We start from the raw sequence: 18,391 nt of genomic DNA on the forward strand, positions 1-18,391 counted from the left end.
GGCAGTAGATTTCCCTGCCCCTTCAGACAACTTTCAGGTCTGTCTACGCCTTTCAGGGTCCTTTGAGGCAAGATTTCCCATAGTGCCCAGCTGCATTCATGAGCTTCCAGGAAATTCTCCTGTTCCCACCTCCCTCCTTGCCTTAGGCACACTGCTATTACAGAAGCCTGCCACAGCTTACAGCTTGGAGTCTGAACTCAGGTACTCAGAGTTGTGCGGCAAGTGCTTTATCACCTGGGCTATCTCTCCAGGCTCAGAAAGGAGTCTGGAACATTGCTCAGGAAAGTAGCACACATTGTCAATCACCCAAACCTAGCCAACAGTTGCTCCCCTTAAGATGCTGCCAGACCTGGTTGAGCCCAGAGGTTAACTGTCACCCTCCTGCCACTGAAGCAGGAAGACAGGGAAAACCAGGCAACAGACAAGTCAGAAAGGAGGAAGGGCCCTGGGCATTGTAAGGCATCAGATTGGGGCCACCCTTCCCCTTGGGCCCACAAAGCTGTCTGTATATAAACTGTGTGAGATTGTACTCCAGAGTAGAAATAAATATATCTGTCTACACCAGGTGGCTTGTCACCATACAAGGAATATGGTGTTCTGGGGCCCCTGTTAATAACCAGAACCCAAATGCGAGAAGGTGGCAGTGATGCCTGTGGTGTGGTCCGGGCATCAGTGTCTGAGAGCAGGAACCACCTGCTCTCTCAACAGACTTTTATGCCGAGGCATTGCCGTGGGGTCAGTTGTACCGAGAACGACCTATAGATGAGAAGCCCCAGCCTCCTTGGGACTAGAGCCCATGTGCTCACAGTGGCCTCACTCCCGCCCTCCACCCTCATGCCAGGGCCTGGTGCTGCAGAGACCGGTGTCATCAATGCCAAGTTACCTGCAGGGCCCAGGCCAGCCCAGCACAGAGTGGGCGGGAACAGCGAACAGTGGGAGCGCCAGCCAGCAGGAGAGTCACTGGAGCAGGTCAGGGAATGGTCTCCTGGACATCTTCCTTCTTTTCTTTCCTGAAATTGTTCAGACTGAGGTCTGGGAATCAGCAAACTCAGAGAAAAGAGCTTAAAGCAGAATCTGGAACATTCAGTTCCCCCGAGACGTGTCACCTGAGTTTCACAGATGAGTTAATAGCTACATGTTTTGCTGAGCTGGAGTGTTTCCCACACTGAGAAAACACCGCCCCACTGGTTTCTCAGGACAATCTAGTGAGATGGGGGGTTCAGTGGCCAGTAAGGAAAGAGGGGCCAAAAGAGGGGAGGTCTGCTTCCGCAGGACCCGCGTCCCCCTCTGACCCAACTGTGCAGTCTGCTCTCTCCTCCCCTGCTCATCAGACAGCCCTGAGCCAGACCAATGAGCTCTCCACAGACTCACCTGAGCCTGAGGGTAAAGCCCGCCACAATAGGGTTATCCTTGCCTTTTCACCTCTCCTGAACACCCACATCCCTGCCTCTGGTAAGTCCTTCTAGGCCCCGCTGGGCTCAGATGGCTGGGCTCTCTACCCCCTCCTGACTTCCACATGGCAGGGGCTCTCTGTACTTTTCCTTTCTTAATCTAATAAAGTATCTTTAAGTATTCCCTTCTGGTCTAGGGATTTTAATTCTTTAAACTCATACAACAAGGATCCAGGAATACCCTAAATTTACTAGTGCATTGCTGTATTGGTGTATTGGCCAAAACTCCGATCATAAGATTATGACCATCATTTCACAGGTGAAGGAAGCTGGGGCTGCAAGCGGCAGATTCACTGAGGCGTCATGGGCAGGAAGGGACAGTCCCAGAGGAGACCATGCTAAGTGACTCCTGCTCAGTTGTGATTTCCGTTCCATTGTGACACCACCCAGCAGACAAGCTAAATGGCTCTGCTCTTCTCAAAACTTCCTGGGGTCTGAGAGGCTGGGGGCTCACTTCTCCAACTCTCAAGTTCAGCAGGACCATTGCTCTGTGTATTGGATTGACATTCAAGGGTGGGGCACAAACACCAGGTCACAAAAGGAACAGTGTCCACTGGATTCTTGAGGGCAAGGCCTGGGTCCTGAGGGCAAGTCCACTGCAGGGTCCTGAGAGAGGCAAGGTGACCAGGCACAGATGAGAGACTGTGGGGGAGGAAGGAAAACAATGCTTGGGCAGAAGAGAAGAGGCCCGGAGAGCAGGGAGGCTCCAGGGAGGAAGCAAGTAAGGTAGTCTGTAGGACCGAGGCCACGTGAAAGGAGAGTCTGGGGAGCCCTGGGGCACGAGGAAGGGGGCAGGGGAATGGGATATACTAAAATGCCATTAGGAAGCTGACAACTTAGTAAGCTAAGTAAAAACACAGTCGCAGAAGGAATCAGCTAAAACTAGAAGAGACATTGGTTAGTGATTCCAATTCTGGAGGTAAAGGAAGGCGTGGGAAGCAGCATGTGGAAAAGGTGTTTACATTCCTTTGTTCCCCTTTCATGCTAGGCACGAAAGACAAGCGGGCAAAGCAATGCTCAGCAGATGGACAGGCAAAGGAAGGTGGCATCATCGCCCAGCGTTTTGAGATCCTATCCTATGCCACTACCTGGATGAACCTTGGAGATACCATGTTAACTCAACCCTGCATGGCCCCACTTACATGAGGTAAATCAAATGTAAAAACGGGCAGCACAATACTGGTTCCCAGGCTAAGAGATGGGGAAAAAGACATTGTTTGATAAGTTTGGTTTTTGTTCCCATGGAACTTAGTTTTATCAAATGATGGGCTTTACTGGGACATTTTCAGTTAGGCATATAAGGTACTTTGGTCATATTCATTCCCTACTAGCTTTTCTCCCCTATTTCCCTCCTCTTTTTAATTTTTTTCCTCTAAATCCCACACATGAGAACATATTGTTTTTGTTTTTCCTGTGTCTAGCTTATTTCGCTTACTGTGTCTCTAGTGCCATTTATTTGCCTGTGAACATGATTTTATTTTTCTTTCTGGCTGAATATTCTATTGTGTCTATGTATCACATTTTCTTTTTCATCAGCAGTGGATGTGTGGTCAGTGTGCTTTGTGGAAGCCGTGGTGTAGAGACCTTCTACTTGCTCCTTTCTCCTTGCGCTGACAAGGGTCACGGCTTTCCAATATGGCCTGCTCCCTTGGTAGCTGATTCTGTAATTTCACTATTGTGAACAGATCCACAATAACCATGGGTGTGCAGGCATCTGTATTGAATGCTCCCTTCTGTTCCTTCGGGTCTATACTCAGGAGTGGTGTAGCTGAGCCCCAACATTAATCTGCTAACATTAACCACTTGTCAGCTCCACCAAAATGGAAGTAGGAGGAAGTGTACTGAGGACAATCCAAGGAGAAAGCTCAGTCACCTTGCGCCCTCTTGCGGATAGAATGACAAAGCATGCCCAGACTAACTTGGAAGAGGAATTGGGTGGTTATCCTTTCTCCCTTCCCTCCCTCCCTTCCTCTCCCCCTGTCTGCCTTGTTTACTCCTCAACTCTTTGTCTTGATTTTTCAAATATTTTCACAGGTTAGTAAATCAGTACATATTATTATATTTCATTTCTGATGACACATTTCCGTGGTTTTTGTACTGGAAAATCATTACATGGTTTCAGTTTGTTTGTTTTTTTTTGATTAGTTGTCTAGATATCAGCATGAATGCCTACATATAACAGATGTTGTATGTTTTTCTCAATACTGTCAAACATGTCTGCACTCTCCAGCAGTGTTCCTTTTGCAGTGCCTGGAGCCATCCTCAGTGGTACACTTCAGTAGAAAGTATTTTCCCTCACTTATTGTGACTGTCACTCCAGGGTCCCACACTTGCTGCCCTTTCATTATTATTTTATTTATTTATTTATTAAGAATGAGAGGGAGAGAGAGAGAAAAAGAGAGAAATAGAGAGATTGGAACCATCAGGACCTCTATCCACTGCAAATGAACTCCAGACACATGCGCCACCTAGTGCATCTGGCTTTATGTGAGCTCTGAGAATCAAACCTGGGTCCTTAGGTTTCATGGGCAAGTGCCTTAACCATTGAGCCATCTCTCCAGTCCCTTTTATTATTTTGACCAATATGCAACTTATCACTTTCATCCTTTGTGGTTGTAACTATCGATTTCCTTGTATAAAAATCTCCCCCTGTGGATTGCTGTGAGTTTGAGGCCACCCTGAAACTACATAGTGAATCCCAGGCCAGCCTGGGCTAGAGTAAGACCCTACTCTGAAAGAACAACAACAATGACGTCTCCCCCTGGGCCGGATATGGTGGTGCACGCCCTTGATCTCAGCACTTGGGAAGTAGAGGTAGGAGGACTGTCATAAGTTGAGGCCAGTCTGAGACTACGTAGTCAATTTCAGGTTAGCCTGAGCTAAAGAAAGACCCTACCTCAAACCCCCACCCCAAAATAAACTCCCCCTGTGCCTATCCCAATCAATAACTTCAAGATGCTTTCCTACATGACATTCTAAAATCTTTCTTATTTGGCCTTGCACAATGAGGTTTACAATTCACTTGGAAATAGTTCTCTATGTGGTAGAAATTAGAGTCAAATTTTATTTTTCCTTATGAATAACTGATCCATATCATTTATTGGAAAGATCACCTTTTCAGTAATGTGTGTGGGAGCACAGATGTGCAGAGCTGTCTATACCACTTCAAGCATATGTGTGAATCTTCTCCTGGGACCTTTAATTTATTCCATTGATCAATCAATGTATTTATCATTACATTCATAACACACTGTTTTATTTACTGTAACATTTTATTTTATTTTATTTATTATTCATTTGTAAGTAAAGAGAGAGAGAGGATGAGGGTCTGTAGCCACTGCAAACTTCAGACACATGTGTCTCTTTGTACATCTGACTTTATATGGGTACTGGGAAAGAGAACCCAGGCTATCAGGCTTTGCAAGCAAGTACCTTTAACCACTGAGCCATCTCTCCAGCCCTACTGCAACTTTTTAAGAAATATCAACCCCTTAAGAATGAGTCCCACCACTATGTTCTCCTGGCTCTATTTTTAAAAAATTTTTTAAGGAACTTTATTTGAGAGAGAAATAGATGCAGATAGAGAAGAGAGAATGAGCGCGCCATGGCCTCCAGCCACTGCAAATGAATTCTAGACACACGTGTGTATCTGGCTTATGTGGGTTCTGGGGAATCAAACCTGGGTTCTTGGGCTTTGCAGGCAAGCACCTTAACCAATAAGCCATCTTTTCAGCCCTCCTGGCTCTTCTTGATAGTTTGCATTTCTACCCAAATGTTGGCATCAGTTTTTCAGTTTCCTGAAAGGTATTTTAATTTGATAGGTTGCTTTAAATCTACAGTTTAATTTGGGAAGAATTATCCTTGTTATAATATTAAGACATCTAACCCAGGAGGGTAGAATGTAGCTCCATTTGTCTCGGTCTTCTTTAATTTATGTTATTGTATTTTCCTTATACTGGTTCCTGAATAATCATCCCGAAAAGTATTATCTTATAGTATATATATATATATGGTATATATAGTATTATCTTATAGGCCCTAATAGACTTGTATACATTGTCATAAATTTTACATAATAATACTCTTTTAGCTATTTAAATGTGTAAACAGCTTGGAGCTGGGAAGATAGTTCAGTGGTTAAAGGTGCTTGCTTGCAAAGCCTGCTGGCCCAGGCTCAATTCTCAAGCCACCCACATAAACCAGATGCAAAAAGTGGCAAATAGCCAGGTGTGGTGGCACACATCTTTAATCCTAGCACTTGGGAGGCAGAGGTAGCAGAATCACTGTGAGTTCAAGGCCACACTAAGACTACAGAATGAATTCCAGGTCAGCTTGAGCTACAGTGAGACCCTACCTTGAAAAACAAAACAAAAACAAAAAAAAAAAAATAGTGGCAAAAGTATCTGGGGTTTGTTTTCAGAGGTGTGGTAGTTTGAATGTTAGTCCCCATAGACTCTGGTGTTTTATTAAACCTTGTAACTGCAGCTACCTGGATGGAAGAGGTGTCACTGGTAGCAGATCTGAAGGTATGCAGAGAGGTGTTGAGCTCTGGCTGTGCTTGCATGGGGTGCTGGCTGTTTGGTGGTGTCTATCTGCTTGGATTTATGAATGGAACCCAAATTTTCCCACCATTTTATGGAGTTTTACCTGGATCTGTAAGCTTGAAATGAATTCCTTCTTCCCATAAGCTGTGTCTGGTTTGGATATTTATCCCAAAAACATGAAGCTGATTACAACAAAGGGCAAGATAAGTAAAGAAATAAGATGAAAATAGATCTACCATCTGACTTAGCTATTTCTCTCCTGGGCATTTACCCTAAAGACTCCACTTTTTACTTTAGAGATACTTGCCCAACCATGTTTATCATTGTTCCATTCACAATAGCTAACAACTAGAATCAGCCCAGATGCCCATCAGCTGACGAATGGATAATGAGAATGTGGTACATATGCACAATGGAATTCTCCTCAGCAGTAAGGAAAAATGAAATAATGAAATCTGCAAGAAAGTGAATGTACTTGGAAAATATAATCATAAGCAAAGTTATACAGACTAAGAAAGACAAACACTGCATATTTTTTCTCTTATGTGGCTTCTATAATAAACCAGCTGAAGAGGAAGGCAAAGGCAGTATGCATTAAGACTATGGATGTATAAGCAGAATGAGACCAGGTAAAAGTGAAAACAGAGAAGGAAAAGAAGAGGGGTCGCCAGAGAATCTAGTTAAGGGAAAGAATATGGAGGGTGGGAAGGTAGAAGGGTCAGGGCAAGGGAGGATGGGGAGGAGAAACACACAAACTACAGTAGTTGGTACATTAGGTATCTTCCCCCTGAATAGCAGTACACAGTCTTTAACCCACAGACTCACATGCCCAGTAGAAGGTGGAGAAAGCTTAATCCTAAAACCACAGGTTCTGGCTTGTGAACCCAGGATCAGAACTGGGTCACACCACCACAGTGAAAACCCATGAGATCCCCAAAACAATGTTGGCTATTGCCAAGCAGTTGACTACCCAGCAGAACTAAAAGGTAAAACCCCATTGCTGAAGAAACTACAGGCTGCTGTTTCAGGGCACCCAGAGAGCACGTGGGAACAGAGAGCAAAGCCAATCCTCTCCTGGGAAACCCTCATGGTGCTGGAAAGTACTAAGGGAGCTACTGAGTCACATTGGACACCGACAGCACAACTGCGTGGGAGACCCTGCCAGCCACACAATCCACCACCTGAACAAGAAATACACACCGGTGTGGTAGTGGACACAGCCTCTGTGGACAACCAACGGCCCTCCAATTGGACATGAGGCTTGCTCAGTGGGGGAAAAGTCATAACTGGCACTGGAAACCAACTCAATGTCCTAAGACGGGAAACTCACAACCCCCCAAAGAGAAGCCCCCATTATTCTCTGGACAACTTGAGTGGGTATCCTCATCAAAGTGTCTCTCAAAATTGGGCTGGAGAGATGGCTTAGCGGTTAAGCGCTTGCCTGTGAAGCCTAAGGACCCCGGTTCGAGGCTCGGTTCCCCAGGTCCCATGTAGCCAGATGCACAAGGGGGCGCATGCGTCTGGAGTTCGTTTGCAGTGGCTGGAAGCCCTGGCGCGCCCATTCTCTCTCTCTCCCTCTATCCGTCTTTCTCTCTGTCTGTCACTCTCAAAATAAATAAAAATGAACAAAATATTAAAAAAATTATATGCATATCCCCCTTAACCAGAGGTGGTCTCCCTTTGCTTGGAGGATCTGATTTACTTTAAAGATGGCAGAGAATACTGGGGAGATCCAAGATCCATCAATTCAACAAGAAAAGACAGCCAACTGCCCTCCACAAGATGGGCCTCCTCCACCACATTCACTGGTCCAAAAGAATCAGCAGAGAAGCAGTGATGAGTATTGCTCTTGATGCCAGCCTCACGACCACCTCCAGGGTCCTCAGGAAAATGGAGACCAGGAATGAAGGAATATAAGACTATAACCTATATAAAAGATATATTTACATAAATTGAATATAAAAAGCATAATAAAAAATTAAAAATAAAAATACAACTCAATGAGTTAAATACATTCACATGGTTGTGCAAGAAATCTCCAGAACCACCTTCACCTTGGAAAGCTGAAACTGCACATACAACAGAGCCCACTGCCACCATCGTCCTGCCATGCACAACAGCTGCAGGACTTCCCACCAGGGCCCAAGGATTCAGATTTTTCCATGCCTTTGCCAACCCTTGCTATTTTCTGTTGTGGCTTATTTTGTTTTGATCACAGACATCCTAACTGGTGCAGACAGATGTGATCTGATGCAATTTCTGACATAAACAGTAACTGAAGGGCAGAAGGAGTTATTTTTGCTCATGGTTTCAGAAGTTTCAGTTCACCGTGGCTTCTGTATTGATCCTGAGCTCATAGTGAAGCAGAGCATCATAGTGGCTGGGAAGATGGTTTGGTGGTTAAGGCAATTGCCTGCAAAGCCCAAGGACCCATTTTTGACTCTGCAGATCCCACATAAGCCAGATACACAAAGGTGAGGTAAGTGCAAGTTTGCACATGACCACTCGGTGGCACAAGTGTCTGGAGTTTGATAGCAGTAGCTAAGGCTCTGGTGAACCAAATTTCTCTCTCTCCCTCTGCCCCTCTCTCTCTCTCTAAAATAAAATTTAAGAAAAGCTACTCACCTCCTGGTGGGCAGGAAACAGGGAATACAGGAAAGGGTCAGGCCAAGATATAGCCTCCAAGGACATGCCCTTAGAAACTTACTTCCTACATTTTCCCATCTCAGAATAATACCATCATACTATGAACCCATCAAGGAATTGACCCATGGATTAAGTCACTACCCGCAAGATGTAATCACTTCACAAAAGTCCATCAGCTGGAAACTACTGAACCTGAACTACATGAACATGTGAGGTATGTGTGGTGGTTTGATTCAGGTGTCCCCCATAAACTCAGGTGTTCTGAATGCTGGGTTCCCAGCTGATGGAGACTTGGAAATTAATGCCTCTTGGAGGCAGTGTATTGTTGGGGGCAGGTGTTGCAGTCAGGTTCACATTGCTGGTAGAAATCACCCAACAAAGAGCAGCTTGTGGAGGAAAAAGGGGTTATTTTTGGCTTACAGGCTCAAGGGGAAACTCACAATGGTAGGGAAAAATGATGGCATGAGCACAGGGTAGACATCACCCCTGGCCAACATAAGGTAGACAATAGCAACAGGAGGCATGAGGAGACTGACTATAACACCCATAAGCCCACCCCCAGCAATACACTGCCTCTAGAAGGCTTTGATTTTCAATTGCTATCAGCTGAGGAACCTAGCATCCAGAACACCTAAGTTTATAGGGGACATCTGAGTCAAACTACCACAGAAGGATTATGGGGTTTATAGCCAGCTTCCCCTTGCCAGTCTTTGGCACACTATTCTGTTGCTGTTGTCCATGTTATGTTGGCCAGGGGTTGATGGCCACCCTCTGCTCATGCCATCATTTTCCCTGCCACCATGCAGCTTCCCTTGGAGTCTGTAAGCCAAAATAAACCCCCCTTTTCCCCCAAAACTGCTCTTGGTCAGGTGATATCTGCCAGCAATGCGTATTTGACTGCAAGAGGAATGTTGGTATTGCTTCTAGACACCTGTGTGGCTTCAGTCTTTTGGAGCTGATTTTCAAGAGGAACGTGGAAGGATTTGAAACTTTGGCCTAAGAAACACCTTGCAGTGCTGTGTCCTGAGAAGTTGTGCAGGGTTGCATTGCATATGAATGGACTGGTGTGAGCAGAGGGATATGGGATAGAAATGAAATCTTTGGGCTGAAACTTCTGCCTGTTCAGCTGCAATTATATGAGAGATTACAACCTTTGAGATTGAGCCAGCTGACCTGTACTGGGGCAACAGGAAGAATGTATACTCTTTTGGAGGGGCCTGAGTGCTCAAGGAGTTTCCTGTTCTTCAAAGTCTGCTTTATTTCCCCCACCCCCGCCCTGGATTAACAAATTGGCACACCATCTGGTATTATGGAGTGTAAGAGATGCAGGACAGAGAGGGTCATTGAGTTTGCAACACTGTCTTGCGTTATGGAAATGGCCACGGGCAGTGTGAAGCAGGTTTGCTGGATGCCTGCATGGAGACCCCATGGGGCCATGAGGATGAACTGTGGATTGCAGTGGAGACCCAGGGAGATGCCAGGATCACGAGCTGACTGCCAAGGAAAGCTGCTGGCCCTGGATAAGTTTTCCAGGACTGTGAGTAGCCTAGCTGGAAGGGAGGAATTAGAACTCCAGAGTCTTGTTGCTGATTAGGATTACTGGATTTAGAGGCTTGTCACTGGATAGAGCTGTTGGTCTTGGAGCTGCAGAGTTTGATGTTTGCCATGGCTATTTTAAATCTTGAATTGGGTGAATATTTCTTTGCTATCCCCAGTGCCATCTTTTGCCATGTGAATGTGTTTTCTGTGCCATTATGGGCTTTGGGGAAATTTTTTCTTGTTATGGCTCAGTTAAAAGATCTCTGAATATGGGAATGGTTGAACATCATTAGGATTGATTAAAAAAAAAAATGGGGATTTTGAAAGTTGGACTTGAATGCATTGCATTTTACATCATGGATGGTTAACAGTATATGGGGGCCAGGGGTGGAATGTCATGGTTTGATTCAGGTGTCCCCCATAAACTTAGGTGTGCTGCATACTAGTCTCCCCAGCTGATGGAAATTGGAAATTAACACCTCTTGGGGGCAGTCTATTGTTGGGATGGTCTTATGAGTATTATAGCTAGTGTTGGGTACACTCTCCTGTTGCTGTTGTCCACTTTATGTTGGCCAGGGGATGATGTCCACCCTCTGCTCATGCCATTGTTTTCCCTGCCTTCATGGAGCTTTCCCTTGAGTCTGTAAACCAAAATAGACCTTTCTTCCCCCAAAGCTGCTCTTGGTTGGGTGATATCTACCAGCAATGCAAACCTGACTGCAACATGTAAGGTACCTGTCACCATTAAACTGTAACAGGTGCTATCACAGTGTGGTTTTGATTTGCATTTCTCCAGTGATTAGTGATATTGAGCATTTTTTCATAAGATTATCTGTTGCCCATATGCATATTTTCCTTGGAGAAATGTGTATTATGTACTTTGCCCATTTTTGTAATTGGGTTGTTCTTACTGTTTTTATTGAGCTGTAGGCATTCTTATGTACCTTGAATACATTATTATTATTATTATTATTATATACAATGTTATCAGATATACAATATATGTGATTTGTAAACTTTTTACTCTTTTGTGCATTGTTTGTGTCCTTTGATGTACTGAAGTAAAATTAATATCTAATCTCTCTGAAGAAAACTAGCATCCTTTCACTCCTCTACTCTTTCGAGCCTCTGGTAATTATTAGTTTATTCTTTCTGTTCTAGAATCCAATTGTAAATGAGATCATGTAGCATTCACCTTTCTGTCCCTGCTTTACTTCTCTTAACACAATGTACTACAGTGCCATTCATAGTAACACAAGTGACAATATTTCACCATATTTTATAGTCAATCTATACAGTATTGTGCATGTATATAGGTATATCATACATGTCATATTTTCTTTATTCATCCACTGTGTCCATTGCCTGCTCTGTTATCATGTCTTGGCTGTTGTGAATGACACTGCAATGAACATGGGAGTGCAGATGTTTCTTTGACATACTGATTTAATTTACTTTGGATGAAGACCCACAAGTGCCAGATCACATGAAAGCTCTATTCTAAATGTTCTTAGACATTTCCATACTGTTCCTGGGTTTGCATTCTCATCCACAGGAAAAATACAAATTTTGGCAAACTAATGCATCATGGTATAAATAATATTCTAAGTGAGTTAAATAATCTATGAGGCAGAAATCTTCTTAGAATTAGTTTTATGCACTCAGTGTATAACTGTGTCCAAACTGTGTTACTCCAGTTGAAACAACTCACAGTTTAACAATTAGATTAACTGAACTACACAATTTTAGGGTAAAGCTAGCCTTGAGCCAAAACTGCCTTGGAAATGCTTGAACCTTTGAGACACTATGCTATGGAGTTTCCTTACATATGCTACAGTGACGGCTGAGGTATATGTAGCTCCACTGGGTGAGTAATTGCCTGAGTGCATCATGGTGGCTCAGCTATCAGGAGGTGGAGGCAGGGTCAGAAATTCAAGTTCATCCTTGGCTACCTAGCAAGTTTCAAGCCAGCATAGAGTGCATGAGAGCCTGCCTCAAAATAAAAGCCACAGTGTTATCTGTGTATGTATGTTTCTGTGTGTGAGTTGGGCACAGGTGACATGGCATTTATGTGGGGGCAGAGGACAATCTCCAGTTAAGTCCTCCCCTTCCACCATGTTTGAAGCAGTGTCTCTTGTTCTTCACTCTGCTTTTGCCAGGCTAGCAGAAGATGCCCTGTCCCTACCTCCCATCTTGCTGTAGACATGCTGGGGTTATAGAAACCCACTACAACATCCAGCTTTGCATGGTATATTGGTTATGTTAAGGGTTTTGTGAGAAAATACCTGGCAACTTTAAAATAAGCTAAAGAAGGAAGGGGTTTAATTCTGGTTTAGTTTTGATGGGATACAGTCCATCATGGCAGGCAAAGGCATGGCAGTGTGAACAGGAGGCAGCTGGTCACAGCCACAGTCATCAGGCAGAGGGTAATCGGGAAGTGGGGCTAGAGTGTACAACCTTAAGGAGATCCCCCAGCCACCCACCTCCTCCTAAAGTTTCCACACCTTCCCAAACATCGCCACCAGCTGTTCAGACCACACGTTCAAACACATGAGCCTAAGGGGGCTATTTTTATATTCAAACAACCCCGAGTGAATTCTGGGGATCTGAACTCAAGTATTCACACTGGCATGGCCAGTGCTGTATCCACTGAGCCACCACCCCACTCTATCACCTTTTTTTTTTTTTTTAAATTTATTTGAGAGCGACAGACATAGAGAGAAAGACAGATAGAGGGAGAGAGAGAATGGGCGCGCCAGGGCCTCCAGCCTCTGCAAACGAACTCCAGACGCGTGCGCCCCCTTGTGCATCTGGCTAACGTGGGACCTGGAGAACCGAGCCTCGAACCGGGGTCCTTAGGCTTCACAGGCAAGCGCTTAACCGCTAAGCCATCTCTCCAGCCCTATCACCTTTTTTTTTATAAGCAAATCCCTTATATTTTTGTGTGATTGTTCAACATTAGTTGCAAATAAATAGAATACCAGAACTGTTTTTCTAAGCCTAGCATGGTGGTTCATGCCTCCAATCCCAGCACCAGGAGGCTGAGGTCAGAGGATCACTGTGAGTTCAAGGTTGGCCTGGGCTAGACTCAGATCCTGCCTCAAACAAATCAAGCAAACAACAACAAAAAACAAAACCTTTGTTTCTGAAGTTTTTAACAACTTTAAATATTGAAGATGAAATTTGTTAGCAAGAAATTCCTCTGGAAAAGCAAGAAAGTTAGCAAATTAGATCAGGCAAGAGGTGAACAGGTCACAGATGTAGTTTTGAAATTCTCTAATTGAATTCATAAAAATTGAAAATTCTGAGAAAAAAATGTATCAAGTTCCTAACTTGTAATTGAATAAATTAATATTGTGCACTGGAATGGAGAGAAATTGAGATGTCTTGTGATTTTATAGCATCTAAATTTGGTATAACATTCAAAAGGGTCACAAGCAAAGACAACTCATTTAACAACTTTAGCAAAGAATGAATATTAAAAAAAAAAAACAAAAAACATGATGGTCTGGAGAGATAACTTGCTTGTAAAGCCTAAGGACCCGGGTTCAATTCCCCAGTACCCACTTAAGCCAGATGCACATAGTGGCACATACATCTGGAGTTTGTTTGCAGTGACTAGAGGTCCTGGCACATCCATTCTCTCTCTTTCTTTCTCTCTTATAAATAAATAACCATAATGCCAGGCATGGTGGCACACACCTTTAATCCCAGCCTACCATGCCTTCATCTGCTTGAATTTCATCTTTCAGTTTGGTGCCTTACAGCTCCACAGTCGCAGTGCCACTTTGAGGACTGCTTTCAGGTCAGGAATAAGGGAAGGGACCAAGGCAAGAGCTTTCCCAAAGGCTCACAGAAGATCGTTTTCTCATTCTCTTTATTAAGATCTGGGTCTCTTGGCCAGGTCTGTCTGAAGATGGGACTGACTCTGTCTCACAAAGACAATAAGGGGCTGGGGAGATGTCTTAGTGGATAAAGCGCTTACCCTGCAAGCATGAGGCCTGAGTTCAGATACCCAGAACCCATATAGAGCCATGCTGCAGCCTCTGTAATCCCAAAGCATCTACAGTGAGAACGAAGACACACATGGGAGAGTCTCCTGGAAGCCCATGCACTAGCTAGTCTGGAGGATGAGACCCTGCCTCAACAAAGGGGAAGACAAGTAACAACATCTGAAACTGTCCTCTGGCCTACACCTACATGCCATGGTATGTATGCATCCACACATATGTATGCACTCAAACACGTACATGCACACCAAAAAAGCAAAAAAAAAATGGGTCTTATGATATCACTTCAAAAATATTTTTATTTACTTATTTTCAAGTAGACAGAGATAAAAGAGAAACAGACAGAATGGGCATACTAGAGCCTCTACCCACTGCCATCAGACTCCAGATGCAAGTGCCATCCTGTGCATGTGCCATCCTATGCATCTGTCTTCACATAGGTACTGGGGTATCAAACTGCAGTTGCTAGGCTTTGCAGGCCAGCACCTTAACTGCTGAGCCATCTACCTAACCCCTATGGTGACATTTTCATATGCTCATTGCTCATATGCACCCCTGTTGCCTCTCTTGCCCTGCCTCCCTCTCCCTCTCCCTCTGGTCCTTTTCCTGCCCCTAGATAGTGCCTTTATGACAAAGACAACTTTCTGTAACTCAAGAAGAGAAGCAAGCTGGGTGTGGTGGCACACACCTTTAATCCCAGCACCTGGGAGGCAGAGGTAGGAGGATCGCAATGAATTCGAGGCCATCCTGAGACTACATAGTGAATTCCAGGTCAGCCTGGGCTAGAGTGAGACCCTACCTCAAAAAACAAACATAAAAAGAGAGAGAAAGAAACAAAAAAAGTCTCAAAAAGCCCATTTTTATGTGAACGTGTATGTATTATGTATTACTGTCATGTGGTACGTGTATGATGCATGCACATGTGTATGCAGATGTAAGCACTCCATATGTACATGTGCCAAGGACAGAGGAGAACATCAGATATCCTCTGTCACTTATCAGTGAGTTTCCTTGAGACAGAGTCTCTCACTGAACTGGGAACTGCCATTTCTGGTCAGACTGGCTGACCAGAGAGTTCCAGTTGTTCTCCTGTCTCCATTCCCCAAAGGACTGGGGCTACAGGTGCATGTGGCCATAAATCAACTATTTACATAGATATGAATCAGGCTTTCTCAAGCCCTCATGCTTGAGACAAGTGCTGTTACCTGCTGAGCCATCTCTCCACCCTCCACTTTTATTTTAAAAAGTAAAAAATCCTGTTGTAATAAAATATCTTGGCGTTAAAGACTAAAATTCTTGCTCTAGAGCTAAAAAAAAGAAACTCTGGGGGGTGGGAAAGATGACTTAGGAATTAAGGCACTTGTGTGTGAAGCTTAAGGACACAGGTTCAATTCCCTAGTACTCACGTAAGCCAGATGCACAAGGTAATGCATGTGTCTGGAGTTTGTAACTTAGAGACAGGAGAAATAATTCAGTAGTGTTTGCTTTGTGAGCATGAAGACCTTAGTTCAATCCCAGAGCCCACGTGTACCATTTACCTCTTGTTGCTGGCACAAAACACCCAACCCAAAGCAGCTTGTAGAAGGAAAGGGTTTATTTCAGGCTCTCAGTTTCTAGGGGAAGCTTCACCTTGGTGGGAAAAGCATGGCCAAGCAGGCAGCTGGGGAGTCACCACAACCTGCTCACATCTTCACATACTCACAGCAGAGAGAACCCCATGGGTAAGTTGGCTCTGAGCATCCAGTGAGCTGGAATAATCAACCCCAACAACACATCTCCTCCAGCAAGGCTCACCTCCCAGACTCCACCAGCTAGGGACTAAGTAGAAGGCTTAATCACAGATAATTGAGGCTATGTGGGACCTTTTACTTTCAAACCACATGCCATGTAAAAATTGTGGGTGTGTTAGCATATGCTGGTAATCTTAGCACTGGGTTGGCAGAGGCAGGAGATGCCCTGGGACTCAATGGCCTGCAAGCTAGCCAAATTGATGAGCTCCAGGCCAATAAGAGACCCTGTCTCAAAGGATCAAAGGAGGTGAATGATGTTCCTGAGACTGACACCGGGGGTTGTCCTCTGACCTCCACAGCACAGGCACACATGTGCACGCATCCCTGCACACAAAACATGCACCCACATGCATACACAAGCATGTACAAACAATAATTTAGGGCTGGAGAGATGGTCAGTGGTTAAGGCCCTTGTCTGAAAAGCCTAACAATCCAGATTTAATTCCCCAGTACCCATGTAAAGCCAGATGCACAAGGTGGTGCACACATCTGGAGTTTGTTTGCAATGTCTGGAGTACCTGGTACCCCCATTCTCTCTCTCTTTCTCTGTCTCTCTTCTCTCTCTCTACTTGCAAATAAATGTATAAAAATACTTAAAATAATGGCTGGGTATAGTGGCATATGCCTTTAATCCCAGCACTTGGGAGGCAGAGGTAGGAGGATCATTGTGAGCACAAGGCCACCCAGAAACTACGTAGTGAAGCACTAGAGTGAGACCCTGCCTTAAAAAAAAAATGAAAAAGAAAATAGTAGTAGTAATAGTAGTAGTAGTAGTAGTAGTAGTAGTAGTAGTAGTAGTAAGTTAGGAGATCTGTGAGTTTTTCTGTCTCCTGAAACTATACCCCTCAAGCTCATGAAAGAGTTTTAGTGGTAGAAAGGGTATTCACTGTGGGACATTTCCCGAGGAGAGCTTCATCAGAAGTTACTGTTTTCCAGTCCTCTCCCATTAGAGCAGTCTGTATTTAGTACTTAGTTTCTGCTCTTAGTACCCATCTAGCTACAGTCTGCTTGTTCACTCAGTCTCTCCTGGGAGCAGTTTTGGGGAAGGGGACCAGGATTATATCGCTGCCCTACTCATTGTGGCTGGCCGCGAGAGACTACAGTCAGAAAAGCCCTCTGTAGGCTCCCGGAGTTCACTGCACTGCAGAGCTACCCCTGCGCCTGAAGCGGCTGGCATGGAGCCTTTGTCCCCCACAGTGTCGCAGACAGGGTTTGGAAAGGAGGCCAGCCCTTGCTTAGAGAGTGGCAGCCATGCCTGTGTGCAGAGAGGAGTCTGTGGCAGGATGCCATGAGGCACTTGTCACAGAGATACTAACCTCTTGTGAAATGATAAACACATTATGAAATGTAGTTAACATCAACAAATTGATTTCCCAGCTGGGAAAATGAAGATCTACCAATTGTGCTCCTTGGATTTCTTCTGTGGAAAAGGAAATGTGGAAAATGTTGAATAATCTGTATTCCAGTCTAGGCCTCATTTTCCCCAAGGAAGGAGTGCCTCGCTCTCGCTCTCGCTCTCTCTTTTCATCATGGTGTAAAATTCCAAGACTCTATCCAGGTCACAAGCACTCCCATGCTACTATAAAACAGCTCCTGAGTTGACTGTAAGTGGAGACATCTTAATGTTGTTAGCAGTTCAATCTCCTTGATCAAGTTCACTTGGCAGAACAAAGCATTTTTATGGAAAATATGGTTATGTGTATAAGAATGTTTCAGAAGCCTTTTAAATTATTTAGGAAATGAAGTTATGTTTCTAAGAATAAAAAAAAATATTTTTATCAAAGCTTGTCCTCATTAGGAGATGTCTGTGTCCCAAGGAGGTTTGTAACTTGCTATTCCTGAATGATTCTTCCTTTCATTTTTTTTCCCGAGTGATTCTTGATTTCGTTTTGTTTGTTTGCATTTTTTTTTATTTATTTGAGAGTGACAGACACAGGGAGAAGGACAGATAGAGGAAAAGAGAGAGAATGGGCGCGCCAGGGCTTCCAGCCTCTGCAAATGAACTCCAGACGCGTGCGCCCCCTTGTGCATCTGGCTAACGTGGGACCTGGGGAACCAAGCCTTGAACCGGGATCCTTAGGCTTCACAGGCAAGTGTTTAACTGCTAAGCCATCTCTCCAGCCCTTGTTTGCATTTTTGAGACAGGGTCTTGCTCTAGCCTAGGCTAGCCTCAAACACATGGCAATACTCCTACCTTAAAATTCAGTGCTTTTATTATTTATTTATTTGAAAAAGAAGCAAGCTGGGCATGGTGGCACACATCTTTAATCCCAGCACTCAGGAGGCAGAGATAGGAGGATCACTGTGACTTCAAGACCAACTTGAGACTACATAGTGAATTCCAATTCAACTTGGGCTAGAGACCCTACCTTGAAAAGAAAAAAAAAGAAAGAAGAGAGGCAGATAATGGG

General features: G+C 44.3%; 1 protein-coding gene across 1 annotated transcript in view; it reads left to right on the forward strand.

Annotated features, from left to right (window-relative positions):
• The first annotated feature begins 834 nt into the window (after window positions 1-834).
• Window positions 835-18,391, forward strand: part of LOC101608926 (zinc finger protein 396) — a 51,458-nt gene continuing 33,901 nt past the window's right edge. The window contains 2 exon segments of the mRNA XM_012950732.2: window positions 835-969; window positions 1,332-1,452. Of these exon segments, the coding sequence (XP_012806186.2) occupies window positions 835-969; window positions 1,332-1,452 (256 nt within the window).

Source organism: Jaculus jaculus, chromosome 15 (assembly GCF_020740685.1).
Source record: "Jaculus jaculus isolate mJacJac1 chromosome 15, mJacJac1.mat.Y.cur, whole genome shotgun sequence".
Classification (NCBI taxonomy): Eukaryota; Metazoa; Chordata; class Mammalia; order Rodentia; family Dipodidae; genus Jaculus; species Jaculus jaculus.